Here is a 15,503-nt window from a genome sequence, read left to right on the forward strand (position 1 = left end):
GTTGTATGTTGGATAGTTGTAGCATGTTAGGTAAAAGTATGGCTTTGTTTTTTCTCCCAAATCAGCAAGCAATTAATTTAATTCTGACACTATTTAGTGTTAGATATCACAGGTTAATGGCTTAGTCCCAGGAACTTCCCTCCCCCCCTTCAGATGCCAATTACAGTAGAAGGTTCCCAGGTATCACAACTTCAGTCTTATGTGGCTACAAATCAGAGGTTTCCATGACCTGCTACCCCTTTGATTTCATTCTTTGCTAGAACCACCCATATAACTCAGAGACCCACATCTACAAGTTTATTATATATTAAGGGATATGATAGAGGATACAGATGAAGAGCCACATGGAGGGGTACATAAGGTGAGGTCTGACAGGATCCCAAACATAAGAATTTGTTTCCATGGAGTTGGGGCATATTACCCTCCCAGCATGTGAATGTGTCCACCAACATGGACACTCTTCAAACTCCATGTTAATCGGACTTGTTTTAAAGATTTCTTTAATTATGCATACAAGAACTGGGGTACAGGCCAGAGGTGTGGGGGGGGTGAGAGGATTCACCAGAGAGATTGGGGAACAGAACAGGCAGACTGACTGAAATACACTGCTGAGGGGAGCAGCAGACAAGACAGGAGAGGTCTACTGCGCCGTGTGGGTATCTCCATGGTTGACTGGGGATCGAACTTGAGCAGCAGAGGCTGTGGACAGCTTCATAGCACTGTGCTCAACCCCCTGCACCACTAGGGAGGCCCCTAAAATGTCTTGTTTTAATGATAGTTTCTTTCATTGTGCACAAGCTTTTTAATTTGATGTAATCCTATTTGATAATATTCGCTTTTATTTCTCAACATTTTTTCCCTCATTAATTGATGCCTACATGTCTATTTTTATGCCAAGATTGCCTAACATTCGGATTAACTGGTATAGCATTCCATAACAGAATTTGTAGATAATATTCTTCTAAACTTTTTATATTTCACCATCAATTATGCATTTGGAAAACGTAGAAGGTGGTAGAATGACATAGATTTTTTCTGATCAGTTATCTTTCTCTCATCTTTTTTCCAAATAAATTAGTTGAGCTTATAAACAGAAAATTTTCCTCTCTACCTTTCTTTTCTCATCATATTGAATGTACAAATAAATGTGAGCTTATTTAAGAAGAAAGAGGAAGCAAAAACAAAGAACTGGGATAGTTGCAAATGCTATGATCAATCCCTAAAAAATTAAAAATTGCCTGTACTTAGCATAAATTCTATTATACATAAAATATATAAAATTTCTATATTTTATGAATAACATAGTTTAAGTTCACAATAAAGAGAAAACATAAAAACAGGAAAATTCTAAAATAAATACCAATTACAAATTCAACTGAACCTAGATGTTTAATGTAACAGAACTGAAAATAGTCTAGACCAGAGGTCCTGTGTTCCAGTTCTTGCTCTTCTATTCTGACCACATGATTTGACTTTCTTGGGGCCTCCCTGGTGGTGCAAGGGTTGGGACACAGCCTACAAAGCTATCCACAACCACTGCAGCACAAGTTCAATTCCTAGCCAGCCAGGGAGCAACCCACATGGCGAAGCAGACCTCTCCTGACTTACCCGCTGCTCCCCTCAGCAGTGTACTTCAGTCAATCTGCCTGTTCTGTTCCCCACTCTATCTCTGGTAAATACTCTCACACACACACCCCGCCCAGGCCTCGGGCCTGTACCCCAGCTCTTGTATGCATAAATAAATAAATCTTTAAAAAAAATTATTTGACTTTCTCACTTTGTTTTCTGTAACAGTATGAACTCCATGAAAAGAGCTGTCCCTATATCTTCCACCTTTAATAATCTATTCCCCAAGATCTGAAAAATACCTCCAAGATTGGTGACATAATTACCATTCACATGCCTTGGCAACATCCAACAACTTCACATCATCAGAGAGCAGTTCTTGAGTACTTACCAGCTGTGCAAGTTCATGCTCCTATATCCTCTAGAACACTTGTTATGTTTTATTATGGTTTGTATGAATTAAATCCCAAATCCATTTTCCTAACAGAAATACTTCTGAGTTCTTTGCTAGCAAAGTTAGCTAATTAGCTCCAATGCCATAGGGTAAAATAATACAGGGGATTGCAGCAGCATCTGCCTTATTTGTTCCAACAAATCTATGCAAATAAATGAGAGGAGTTATTGTTATTAAGCATGCAGTTTATAGTATTTTTTAATTTCTTTTTCCTGGCAAGACCATACCAGACAGAAGATAAGCAGCAAGCAGGGCCTGGGTGCCCTGCTCGTGGACAGGCATCCTATGCACTTCACATTGTGATGGAATAGTTGCAAGGAATGATTTGGAGAGATGGGGTGAAGAAGATGGAAACTGTACGGGTTTTTATTTAAGTATATAGTTTAGTTCTAAATCATCTTTAAAAAGAACTATGTATGGGTATAAAGACATAGACACAGATACAAAACATAACTGGGAGATCACACATCAATATGTAAACAGTGTTTGGGGCCTCCCTGGTGGCACAAGGGGTTAAGACGCAACCTATGAAGTAATCTGCAGCCACTGCAGCATGAGTTCGATCCCCGGCTGGCCAGAGAGCTACCCACATGGTGCAGCAGACCTCTCCTGTCTTGCCCATTGCTCTCCTCAGCAGTGTATTTCAGTCAGTCTGCCTGTTCTGCTCCCCACTCTGTCTCTGGTGAATCCTCTCACCCCCCACACCTCTGGCCTGTACCCCAGTTCTTGTATGCATAAATAAATAAAAAAATCTTTAAAAAAAAAGAAGTTAAATAGATTTACTCAGAATTCTAGAAGCAAGTTAATGTAGCATTGTTCTCATCCTAGAGTTGCTTTCTTATGCCTATTGTGAACCCAATTGTGAACATACATTTGACTTACTCTTGGTTCAGTCAACATTCAGGGAATGCATAAAATATGCTAAGTGCCTTTCCAGGCTGTAGGGTTTTAGAGACCAATAAGAGTGTGATCTGTCTTGGGCCTCCCCGGTGTCGCGGTGGGCCCGCGGCCTCTGCGGCGCCGGTTCAATCCCCGGCGCCGGTTCAATCCCCGGCTGCTCCCCGGCCACTGCAGGAGGGTCCCGCATGGCGCGCAGACCTCTCCTGCCGCCCGCTGCTCCCCTCAGCGGTGTACTTCGGTCCTTCTGCCTGCTCTGCTCCCCGCTCTGGCTCTGGTGAATTTTCTCCCCCTCCCGCGCTTCTGATTGTACCCAGTGCTTGTATAAATAAATAAATAAATCTTAAAAAAAAAAAAAAAAAAGAGTGTGATCTGTCTTCAAGTACCTGTCAAGCTAGTGGAAGAGATAGACATGGAAACAGACTATTACAATACAGCGTGACAAGTTATCCATACAAAGGTCCTGTGGGGGCATGAAGGAAGAGTATTAATGAGACTGGAAATGTGTGATGGTAGGAGAGGACCAGTCACAGAAAGGTGGTGTTTGAGTCCAATAAATTATTTACTAAGAATGAATACCTAGTTATAATTCTTTATTTAATAGTAAAGTATTTCCCTGAGTTCTGTGAATCATTATAGAAGTTATAAAACCTGGGCCTCCCTGGTGACGCAAGGAGTTAAGACACAACCTATGAAGCTATCCGCAGCCACTGCAGCATGAGTTTGATCCCTGGCCAGGGAGCTACCCAATTGGTGCAGCAGACCTCTCCTGTCTCACCCACTGCTCCCCTCAGCAATGTACTTCAGTCTGTCTGCCTGTTCTGTTCCCCACTCTGTCTCTGGTGAATCCTCTCACCCCTCCACACCTCTGGCCTGTACCCCAGTTCTTGTATAAATAAATAAATAAATAAATAAATAAATAAATAAGTTATGAAACCTCATGAAAAATACAAATTTATGTTTTCTACTACTGGTTGACATTTCAACTATTACTGATTTAGGGCTATTATGAATAAGGCTGTTTGTTATCATAACCTTGTCTCTTCTGGAAGACAAACATTTCTGTTGGGTTATAAACAGAGGTGAAACTGCTGAATTATAAGGTACATATATTTAGCTTTAGTAAGTACTGCCACAGACTTTTCCAAATTGGTTGTACCAATTTATATGCCCACAAGTCATGTATGAGTGTTCTTGTCATTCTACCTCCTTACCAATACTTGGAATTATTAGTCTTTTAAAAGTAATTGTGAAGTTTTAAACTTCCTAAAGGTGGGTCTCCCTGTGTCACAGGGTTTAAAGTCTCAGTGCTATCAAGCTACCACCAGCCACTGCAGCAAGAATTTGATCCTTTGCCAGGGAGCTAATCCACATGATGCATCTTGCCCCTGTTCCCCTAAGCAGTATATTTCAGTGGGTCTGCCTGTTCTACTCCCCACTCTGTCTCTGGTGAATCCTCTCACCACCATCCCCCCCACCCCGTACCTCTGGCCTACACCCCAATTCTTGTATTCATAAATAAATAAAAAGAAATAAACTTCCTATGGATCTTCATTCTATTCTACGTCCATAGAAATGGTGAGCTCTGCCAGGAGGTGCTTTCAGGGAGAGTTCCTGGATGTCAAGAGGAAATGTACCAACCTCAAGATGAGTCTGCCACCTCTGACATGGGCTTGGGAGACTTATATCCAAGTGCAACTAAGCAGGAGCCTTAGATTCCTAAAGGAATTCTAGGCTCCTGTCAAGCAGTCTTGGGTCATCTAGAGCATTGTGAGGCAAGATAGAACTGGAACTTCCGGTTCAAAAAAGGAAGCTGACCCACTTATGATCCATTCAATGTGTGCATGTCTCTGAAGGGATTGGCCTAAGTAATATGGGGCTGCCTTTCTCCAAGTGGCATTAGGGCTTAGTGGCAGTGCTGATGGCAGAGGACCCTCTGTCAATCTGGTCTTTGGTTCGGCTCGTAAAACAAATCCAAATCTCCTTGTAGGCAGTACTTCAGATGGGCCAACAGAGCTCCTTGGAGGTATGAAGCCTGAAGCCTTGATGGGATCAGCAGGTAACTGGGCACTACAGCCTGAGGTCGGTCAGCCATAAGCAAGGCACATCCAGCTTCTTTGAAGGGTTTCTTCTCCTGAAGGAAGTGAAAACTGGCACTCAAATTTCCACGCAGTCTTCTGAAAATGGAGGCAAGGGTGATCCTCATGTCTGTGACCAATTCCAGCCCTAACTGGGCTGACAAGCCCACGTCCACTTTCCCCAATCTCACCTGTGTAGACAAAACCAAGAATGGCAGGCAGGCAGGAAGGCAGTGGGCCTACCCTGTTGCAGCGCCCAGTTTGGGACTGCAGGGGAGACGGACTTAAGAAACAGATAAATTACGGGTGTGGGCCCGATTTCATAAAAGCACCAAAGACAGTGTGCCCGGCAGGTCACGGGGCTCTAAAAGGGGTGTTGCATGACAGAGGGTCAGGCAGGGAGACCAGTGGAGGAAGGCAGACAGAGGGGAGAACAGGGTCTGAAGGCTCCCCAGGGCTGGGGAGAGCGCAGGGAGAAGGCTGGGAAGCGGCCAGAGCTGGGAGCGCCGGGCAGGGCGAGTCCTCAGCAAAGAATTGCCCCGCCAGATGCCCCTGGCAGGATGCCAGGCAGACGACTGCGCGCCCCCTCCCACAGCGTGCAGCCCCCCACACCAGAGCTGTGCTTGGGATAAGTTGGGGAACCTGGAGGCCTTGGCAGGGAGCTAACCTGGGACACCAGCCGAGCAAAGGCCTGGGCTGGGGAAGAAGCCCCCAACCCCCCCAGCCCCCCGCTCCCCCACCTCCCCAGCCCCCCACCCCCTCTACCCCCCACCCCCCCACCCTCCCGAGCCGGGTGAGTGGTCCTCACTTTCAGGTGCCTGGGGACTACCGGGCGGCCGTTCGAGGTAGGCAGCTGGGACCCAGCCAGCGGCGGCCCCACCTCGCCCACCCTGCGGCGGCCGCACAGCCGTTGAGCACTGGCGCCCGGCAGCTGAGCCCCAGCCGCAAACCCCGCCTCCCGGCCGCAAGCCCCGCCCCGGCCGCAAGCCCCGCCTCCCGACCTCTAGCCCCGCCTCCCGGCCGCAAGCCCCGCCCCTAGCCCAAGCCCCGCCCCTAGCCCCGCAGCGTCTCCGAGGCTACGCGCTTCCAGGGCGCCGACGTGCGGGTGACGGAGCGGCGGGGGGAGGGGTGTTTTGGTTCCAGCCGCTCGCCGTCCTTTCCAGGCTCGGTCGTCGGGAAGCCGCTCGTTCCTGCTCCCCTTCCCCTTCCCTCTCCCTCTCCCGACCCCGGCCCTCCCCCTTCTCTCCTCCGGGGGCCTCCCCTTCTCCTACTGCCGCCCCGGTGCCGGGCCGTCTTCCGGGCCGGGCGTCCCGAGGCGCGCGTCCCCGGGCCCAGTATATGACCCGCCGCCCGGCTGCCCCTTGCTGCCCCCGCCCCATGTGGCTGCGGGGACGCGGCGGAGCTGCTCACTATGGCCCGGAAAGCAGTTAGCAGAAAGCGGAAAGCGCCTGCCTCGCAGGGAGCCGGGAGCGACGCGCAGGGCCCGCAGGTGAGGGCTGGGAGGCTGGACCCGGATGGAGAGGCCGAGTCCAGCAAAGGGGGTCTGGTGTGTGGTCGGGGGGCCGCGGCCGAGGGCCGGGGTCCGCGGGGCTCCCCGAGAGCAGATGGGTCGCAGGAGTGAAAAGCTGGAGGGCTTGACCCAAGAATGGGGGCAGGAAGAGAAGCCCGAATCTTGGCAGTGAGGAAGTGAAACAGGACAAAACCTCCGAGGAGATACAGGGAGGGAGAGTGAAGTCAGCCCCAGGGGAGCCCTGGGGAGGGGGGGTGATCGCCACCCTCCTAGGGGAAGGGGCCTCCCTATGGATGCTCCAGTCCCCCAGCTGGAGCTTTTGGTACTTGGACCCCCTAAAAGAAACAGTTCTCAGGTTTTGTCCTTTTATCGCTTTCTTTGGAGGGAAAAACCTTGTCGGACGTATAATCGGACTCTGATTTCCCGGGTGATGTTTGCTTTTTTTTTTTCTTCGAATTCTGCAACTGCCTTTAGCGCGGGCCTGGTGATGCAGGGGCGGCCATTAATAGTGCATCCCTGAAAGACCTGGTACCCTAGACTGTTTCCTTGGGCTGTCCCCTCTGTGCTCCGCGGGGAGTTCAGGCGGCTGGGTAGGGGGCTGGGTAGAGATGTTGCCAATGTCCACTTGGTAATCACTGGACCTACCCTGTCAAGAATAGCTTTAGGATATCTGAGCCCTTCGCTTCTAAAAGGCCGAGTAAACCTTTTGTCCTCTTTTCTGCTTCCGTCCCTTGTCTTTCGACCAGTGCTTCTCTTGGAAAGGTTTGACTGAGGAGCATCTTTTCAATATTGGAAGAGTTAAACTGGACTTTTTGGATTGAGATTCTTGTTGTATTGTGTTGTGTTTATGCTGTAGGTAAATCCTGCAGGATGAGGTCTTGATGATTGCGCTAACACAGCAGGATCTCTTGTTTTGAACGAAGGTAGCCAAAGCCCTGATTTCAATATATTGCTTTCCACAGTTTGGCTGGGATCACTCGCTTCACAAAAGGAAAAGACTCCCCCCAGTGAAGAGATCCTTAGTGTACTACCTGAAGAACCGAGAAATCAGGCTACAGAATGAAAGCAACTACTCTAGAGTGTTGTATGGTTATGCAGCACAGCAACTGCCCAGTCTCCTGAAGGAGAAAGAGTTTCACCTGGGGACCCTGAATAAAGTGTTTGCATCGCAGTGGCTGAATCATAGGCAGGTGGTGTGTGGCACAAAGTGTAATACGGTAAGTGTTTTTGGGGGGCATCAACTTTCTCCTAGGTCCTAGATATATCTCTCTCTACATACTCTAGATGCTGTCACTGCGCCTTTCCCCAATCAGTTTCTTTTGAGACAAGATTGCCTTATTCTCATTTTTGTTCCCTCTTATCTGTTGATGACTTCTTTGACTTTTTCCCCTCTTTTCCACTTCATTTCTTTTCTTATCTTTCTTCAAGAGAGTATTTTATTTAAGATATGCTGAGACTTCTAGGAATTTTTTTCCCTCATCTTTTTAATGTTGCTTTTTACGTCACCTCTCATAGAGGAGACTTAGGAAAGAATGATGTTCACAGCCTCATCCAAAAAACATGATAGTGAAACCTTGTTATCTGCTAGCCTAGGGGTATACGTGTAAGTGTTTAAAATAGCATTTAGCTGAAGCTATGAATAAGGCAAACATTCTTTTTTTTGGAGAATAGATCTAAAGATGTATGTCCTATAAGAAAGGACAGGAAATGTGTGTCTGGTGTTATAGTTCAAGATATAAATGTTTACATTTTGCAATATTGCCTCCTGAAAAGAATCAAAAGAGGGGTCTTCCTGGTGTATGCATAATTAAATAAATCTTTGAAAAAAATCAAAAGAGATGAAAATTTTAAGTATGACTTGAGTAGGTAGAATGACTTAGAAGACTGTTATAATGAAGAAAAATCAAGGGGAAAATTTATCAGTAAGCTGGATAACCAGCCTATAAAGGCATAAATAAAAGGGATACAAGTTTTATTATGAGTTTTTTTTTTTAAATTGATTTATTTATGCATACAAGAACTGGGGTACAGGCCAGAGGTGTGAGGAGTGAGAGGATTCACCAGAGACAGAGTGGGGAACAGAACAGGCAGATTGACTGAAATACACTGCTGAGGGGAGCAGCAGGCAAGCCAGGAGAGATCTGCTGTGCCACGTGGGTAGCTTCCTGATCGGGATGACTCGTGCTGCAGTGGCTGCTGATAGCGTCCTAGTTTGCTTCTTAACTCTATGCGCCACCAGGAAGGCCCTAATACGGGTTTTAAGAAAGGAAAGACTGTGGTAACTGCAGCCAGACTTTCATTTCCTTTTCCAGTAGTGGTAGAAAAGCAACACCAATTGAGGTGTTTTTTTTTTTTTTTTTTAATTATTTATTTATTTTTTATAGAGGTATGTTTTATTTATTTGTTTCTTTGTTTGTTTGGTTGGTTATACATGCACTGGGTACAGTCAGAAGCGTGGGAGGGTGAGAGAATTCACCAGAGCCAGAGCGGGGAGCAGAGCAGGCAGAAGGACCGAAGTACACTGCTGAGGGGAGCAGCGGGCGGCAGGAGAGGTCTGCGCGCCATGTGGGACCCTCCTCGGGTGGCTGGGGAGCAGCCGGGGATCGAACCGGCGTCGCAGAGGCCGCGGGCAGCTTCGCAACCCAGCGCTCAACCGCTGCGCCACCGTGGAGGCCCCCAATTGAGGTTTAAACCGCCACCACTTTGCTGCGGTTTAAAAAGAACCATCATCATTGTCACTTGGGTTAGTGAAAGTGTCTTCCATTTGGAGGCATTTGTTCTACTCACACATACCATCATAGTGTTTTGCAAATGTTGCTGAATTAAAAAGATTATAAACTGCTGAATTGAAAACTGAATTAATTAATCATTGTTTCCTGCTTCTTGAATTTATTGACCCTGTTTTGAAGGTGAGAATAACATTAAGTAATAACTTAACCTGCTCTTCATACCTACCTTTTTCTGACTTCCTATATCCTCCTAACCTAAAGTGTTTAAGTAGAGGGTTGTTTTCTTTTCATAGTTGCATGATTTTATCTGCTTAGCTTCCAGAATCAAAGCAGGGAACCAGCATTACTGCTCTTCTGAATTTTTGGACATTTGGCATATGATTCCTCTCTCTGTGCTTTTGTTTTTCCATCTATAAATTAGCAGTAAGTAATATCCAGTGCAGGGAAGATAGGAAACACATTTTGGGAAATACAGTGTCTTACTCAAAAATGGTAGTGGTGATAATGAATCCAAAGCCTTTTCCAATGCTTTTCACACTCCCTGGGACTTCCTTCAGTTTGAAAGATAGGGAAATTATTTAAGTAATTTAGAGTTTTCTTTGGATGATATGTGAAGACTTTGAGAGAAAAGGAGTTCATGTTGGCTTCTTCGTAGTAAATTCAGTTTTGATGTCTTGAAATGATTTAGCTATATTCAGTAGGAAAAGTATATCACAACCACTTATGTTCTACAATAACCCTGTTAATATGTGTCTGCAGATTAGAAGTTGTTTTTCTCTTGATTGCCTTGTTGTTTATCAGTATTCAGCTGATTGCATGAAAGTGCTAAAAGCCTGGTCCTTACCAAGTTATCAGACCTAGAGTTATGGTATTGAAATCTGCTGAAATGGTAGTTCATCCTCTGTGAATAAATGCAGCAGATATACACTTTTCTGCAGCTGATTCTGATTCCTGGGCTAGGGAAATTCCCTCTGCTGTCATTCAACCTCTTTGAATTCCCGGGGCCCAGTTAGTACAAGGATAACAGTAGGGTAGCCCATCTATATTATTTATCAGTGACTAACATTTCTCCAGTTATATTTTTACTAAGTTATTTAAAGGAAAGGTAGTGTAACCCTAATTGGAACTTGGGTCTGGGAACCAGGAAAGTTTGGCATATTTTTCTAGTTAGGATTATAAACTTAGATTATGTACAGAGCCAGACAGAAAAGCTAAATAAGAGAAGCTTGCCACGCACTGGACAGTTAGAAGTAGTGGGGACTGTGAGAGAATTCACCAGAGCGGGGAGCAGAACAGGCAGAAGGACCAAAGTACACTGCTGAGGGGAGCAGCGGGCGGCAGGAGAGGTCTGCGCGCCATGTGGGACCCTCCTCCGGTGGCCGGGGAGCAGCTGGGGATCAAACCGGTGCTGCAGAGGCTGCGGGCAGCTTTGCAACCCAGCGCTCAACCGCTGCGCCACCAGGGTAGGCCCATTTAACAGATTTTCTTTTTAAAGAGAAACTGGAAATGTGGATTTTTGTGGGCAAAAATATCAAGCATTTATTTAGAATATTGGGAACTGTTGAGAATCTGGTATGACAAGCACTTTAGGTTTCTGGATGGGAATTGTGAAAATAAGATAGGAAAGGATCAAATTGTGGAGGCCCTTGAATGTCAAGCTAATATATTTTTCTGTGGGAAATGGAGAGACAAGGCTCAAGGATTGCAAGCAGGGAGAGATGTGAGGTAATGCTTAAGAGAGAACAGTTATAGGATATTAGTGCTACAGTAGAGATGAAAGCTAATGCTCTGCAAAATCAGACAGGACGAGGATGAAGAGACATGTATAAGCCATCTTAGAGGTAGACTCTGTAAGACAAAGACATGCTCAGATTTATTCTGTTCAGAAGAATAAGTCAAAATTCATGCTGAAAAAACAATTGATACTGATGTCTTGAACCGCGGTAACTAGAAGGACAGCAGAGCAAGTATTGAGCAGATTTGAGTTTAATCTTATGCTTTCAGTAGTTGAATTTTGGGAGAGGGTATGGATTGAAGTTAGTGGTTTGGAGTCATATGTGTAAGGGAATTTTGAAATGATTGTGTTACCATGGGGGAGAGGGTAGTAAAGCACTCTTGAGTTCCATAAACCTTCACAAATTGCAAAAATGTCATTATATGCATATTTTCTGGAGACAATGTGGGGAGGATGACGTTGGGAGCAGTGTGTAGCTTCCATTAGATTTTCAAAGGGAATATTGTGAGCCAGAAATGGGAAGAAACACTGATATTGAGGGCCTAGGGCCTGTAGAGAGCACCTACATGTATGGGGCAGGAAGAACTGCTATGGGGGAGCAAGGAGATGAGGAAAACCAGGAGCATATCAAGAACAATTCAAGAAAGTGAGGGGATATTTTGAGAATAGGTAGTTGAGAAGTATGGTGATAGGCAGAGTCGAGAGCTAATGTATGCAGAGTTTGAGGCATTTAATTTTAGACATGAACTCTTCCTGTTTATTGATGCCTTCCAGCCAAAGACTACCAGGGAATCACCTATAGGAGATACAACTGCTTGTTGTAAAGAGAATGACGCCACAAGGAACCCTGGGGCCTCTGAGTAAGAGGGTGGAGAGATTTACAGTGGTCATTTGGGGGAAGACTTAAGGAAATGGGACATAAAGGACATTTTCTTGTGAAATTATTTTAACCAGGACACCAAAACTTAATTGATAGTATCTGGCTAACTTTTGGGTATCAGGATTGCTTTTATCTTTCTTACCATCTCCCAAGTACTGGTCAGAGTTACAGTGTTGACTTCACAGATAAACTTGGTGGATCATAATGAAGCAAACAAGATGAGTTTGGGCTGTGATTTGCTGGTGGATCAAAGGTACCATAATGAGTCTAATTTTAGGGGTGGGCTGGATTGGTAGATACTAAGGATGAGAAAAAAGCTTGCCTGAATTTACATATTAAGGTTCCTGAAGTCATAAAAGAATATGAAACTCAATTTGAAACACAGGGAAACAATATGATGAAGTGTGGGGGTTTTGCTCTGACCAGATTTTTGATTTATTCTTACTACTCTTGCTATTTTATTTTATTTTCCCAAAGGGATTACAGCTTTTTGGAAAATGCTTTAAAATACTTGCAAATTTTCTTGGGTCCAGTCAGATATACATCTCAGGCTAACAGCATCCTTATTTGTATGATCCATTGATATGTTGTAGTTAACATATAATGACATATAATTTATCATCTGTCTAGTAGGAAATTTCAGATTTACCCAGAGCCATTCTTTATTTTATTTTTAGAATATTTAACTTTTTTGAGCAAGTTCCTTTTCATGGACATGTGTTTCTAGATTGCATATCAGTGTGGAAATGCTAAGTTTCTATGCAAAGATAAGTAATGTTGAAGACTTTAGGAAGAGAAACAGTAGGATCAGCCTTATGTGTCATATATGATGGTGCAGGAGGCGGTTTTTCTTGCCCCTTTTTCTGACTTGTCTTATTTGGGAAGCTCTGGCTTGGATTAGCGCAGGTGTGGGCCCTAGGAATCCTGTTTTGTGTAATGAGATGCACACTTTGGATCACTCTGAGGAAAAAAAAAATTTTTAAAGATTTACTTTGTTTACTTATGCATACAAGAACTGGGGTGCCAGGGGTGCGGGGTGGGGGGATGAGAGTTTCACCAGAGTCAGAGTGGAGAGCACCAGGAGAGACAGGAAAGGTCTGCTGCACCATGTGGGTTAGCTCCCTGGTGGGGCATCGAACTTGTGCTGCAATGTATAGCTTGATAGTGCTGACACAACCCCTTGCGCCACCAGTGAGGGCCCCATTCTGAGAAAATTTATGGTCAGGAATGTTAGGGCCCTGAGGAGCGATCCTATAGAGAAATTCAATGATTTATTTAAGGCAGCTTTCCTCAACAACACTGAAGACATTTGGGTGGTTTATTTGTTGTCTGGGACTTTAACTCATGTTGCAGAATAATTTGCATCCCTGGCCCCTGCTTTGTGGATGTCAGTAATTCCCACCCTACTTTGCACCCTCATTATGAGGATGACGCACATGCACAAACACACAGGCACATGTACATACATTTTCAAACATTACACCTCCAGTTGGCAAACACTGCAGAGCAGGGTTTTTTTTATTTTTATTTTTATTTTTTATTTGTTTGTTTGGGTTTTTTTTGTTTATACATGCACTGGGTATAGTCAGAAGCGCGGGAGGGTGAGAGAATTCACCAGAGCCAGAGCGGGGAGCAGAGCAGGCAGAAGGACTGAAGTACACTGCTGAGGGGAGCAGAGGGCGGCAGGAGAGGTCTGCGTGCCATGTGGGACCCTCCTCCAGTGGCCGGGGAGCAGCCGGGGATCGAACCAGCGCTGCAGAGGCCGTGGGCAGTTTTGCAACCCAGCGCTCAACCGCTGCGCCACCGGGGAGGCCCTGCAGAGCAGTTTTGAGACAGGTAGTTTTTTCTCAAGTGATCTGATCCTTTTATTTCAGGGATAATCTTGTTGAAGCATAAACAGAAGAACACATTGACTTGTGCTTGAAGCTTTTTTTCCTAACTGGATTTTGATAGGCATTGCAAGTCAGAGAAAAAGGATTTTACTTTTTGCTAGCTGACATGGATATTTTTTCTATTGGAAAGGAAACAGTGCTTTCAAGATGAGAGTTGTTATTGCTTTTCTTTCTGACCCTTACGCAGAGGACTACTCTTGTTTGTTTTCTCGTCTGGAAGATAAAGGGAAGAAACTGACCCAAAATTGGCAGCTGAGTTCAATCCAAGATTATGAAACTGCTGATTCCAATTGAATGGCCTTATTTGTCTTTTTTGTTTTTTTTTTTTTAAAGATTTATTTATTTATGCATACAAGAAGTGGGGTATAGGCCAGAGGTGTGGGGGGTGAGAAGAATTCACCAGAGACAGAGTGGGGAACAGAACAGGCAGGCTGACTGAAATACACTGCTGAGGGGAGCAGTGGGCAAGACAAGAGAGGTCTGCTGCGCCATGTGGGTTGCTTCCTGGCCGGCTGGGGATCAAACTTGTGCTGCAGAGGCTGCTATAGCTTCATAGGTTGCGTCTTAACCCCTTGCGCCACCAGGGAGGTCCCTTATTTATGTCTTTTTATCCATAGAGGCCACTAGTTCCTCTCAAATGTTATGTGGAGAGATCTATTTGGGACAGTTTTTTTTTTTTTTTAAGATTTATTTACTTATGCATACAAGAACTGGGGTATAGGCCAGAGGTGTAGGGGGTGAGAGGATTCACCAGAGACAGAGTGCGGAACAGAACAGGCAGATTGACTGAAATACTGCTGAGGGGAGCAGCAGGCAAGACAGGAGAGGTCTTCTGCGCCATGTAGTTAGCTCCCTGGGGATCGAACTCATGCTGCAGTGGCTGCAGATTGCTTCATCGGTTGCGTCTTAACCCCTTGCGCCACCAGGGAGACCCAGGGACAGTTTTTTAATTCAAGAGAAATTTGATTAATAGTTCTAAATCTCATTGGCTAGAATACACTGAGACAACTTTGTGATCTGTCTCTGCATTTCTTAAATGTACAAACATTTGCTGAATTTCTCCTTTGAATAGCAAGATGCTGTATCTCATAAGGGGTTGCGGTAATATAAAAACAAGTCACACACATACACACACATACACAGAGAAAGAAAAATAAGTTACAGACAGAACTGGAATGAACAGTAATGGCGTCCTAACCACTGACTCTGTTTCTCCTTTCATAGTTGAGAAAACAGATCCAAAAGAAAACAGTTATCTGCCTGAGATTCTATAATGACATAGATGCAGTTAAGTTTCAGTCCCAATTTTTTTTTTTAATCCCTTGTCAGAATTTTTTATATTATACCAAGTACTCCTCAAGCCTCATCACACCTCTAATGGCAGAGGACTACTCAGTGGGTAGATAGTATTGAGCAAATGTGAATTATTTCTGAAATCCCCAAAATAGCTAAAATTCCATGTGCATTATGTACTTAATACTGTAATATTCATTTCTCTTAATATAAGAACATTGTGTTGAGGGAGGAATGGAAATCATCCATTATCTCCTAATTAATGTTGTAGGCAGATGAGGTATACCAGATTTTCCTATCAAAAGGGCAGCTTTATGCCATGTATAAGACATAGGTCCCAAGTTTTGCTTTGCTTAGCTGGAATATGATGCATGATCATGTGAAAAATTTATTATAACACAGACACTTAATTAGTAGTGCCAACCAGGACAGCTCTGAGGAGGAAGTCTTTCATAGCTAGGATGTTTAA

At 44.8% G+C, this 15,503-nt stretch overlaps 1 protein-coding gene across 1 annotated transcript in view; it reads left to right on the top strand.

The window, feature by feature from the left end:
- Positions 1–6,406: 6,406 nt before the first annotated feature.
- The window catches only part of DCAF12 (DDB1 and CUL4 associated factor 12), a gene marked incomplete at its 5' end in the record, with an annotated part of 33,173 nt that continues 24,076 nt past the window's right edge, over positions 6,407–15,503 (top strand). The window contains 2 exons of the mRNA XM_084238455.1: positions 6,407–6,484; positions 7,468–7,722. Coding sequence (XP_084094581.1) covers positions 6,407–6,484; positions 7,468–7,722 — 333 coding nt within the window. The remainder of the gene's footprint in view (positions 6,485–7,467; positions 7,723–15,503) is intronic.

Source organism: Talpa europaea, assembly GCF_964194135.1.
Source record: "Talpa europaea genome assembly, chromosome: 7".
NCBI classification, from domain to species: domain Eukaryota; kingdom Metazoa; phylum Chordata; class Mammalia; order Eulipotyphla; family Talpidae; genus Talpa; species Talpa europaea.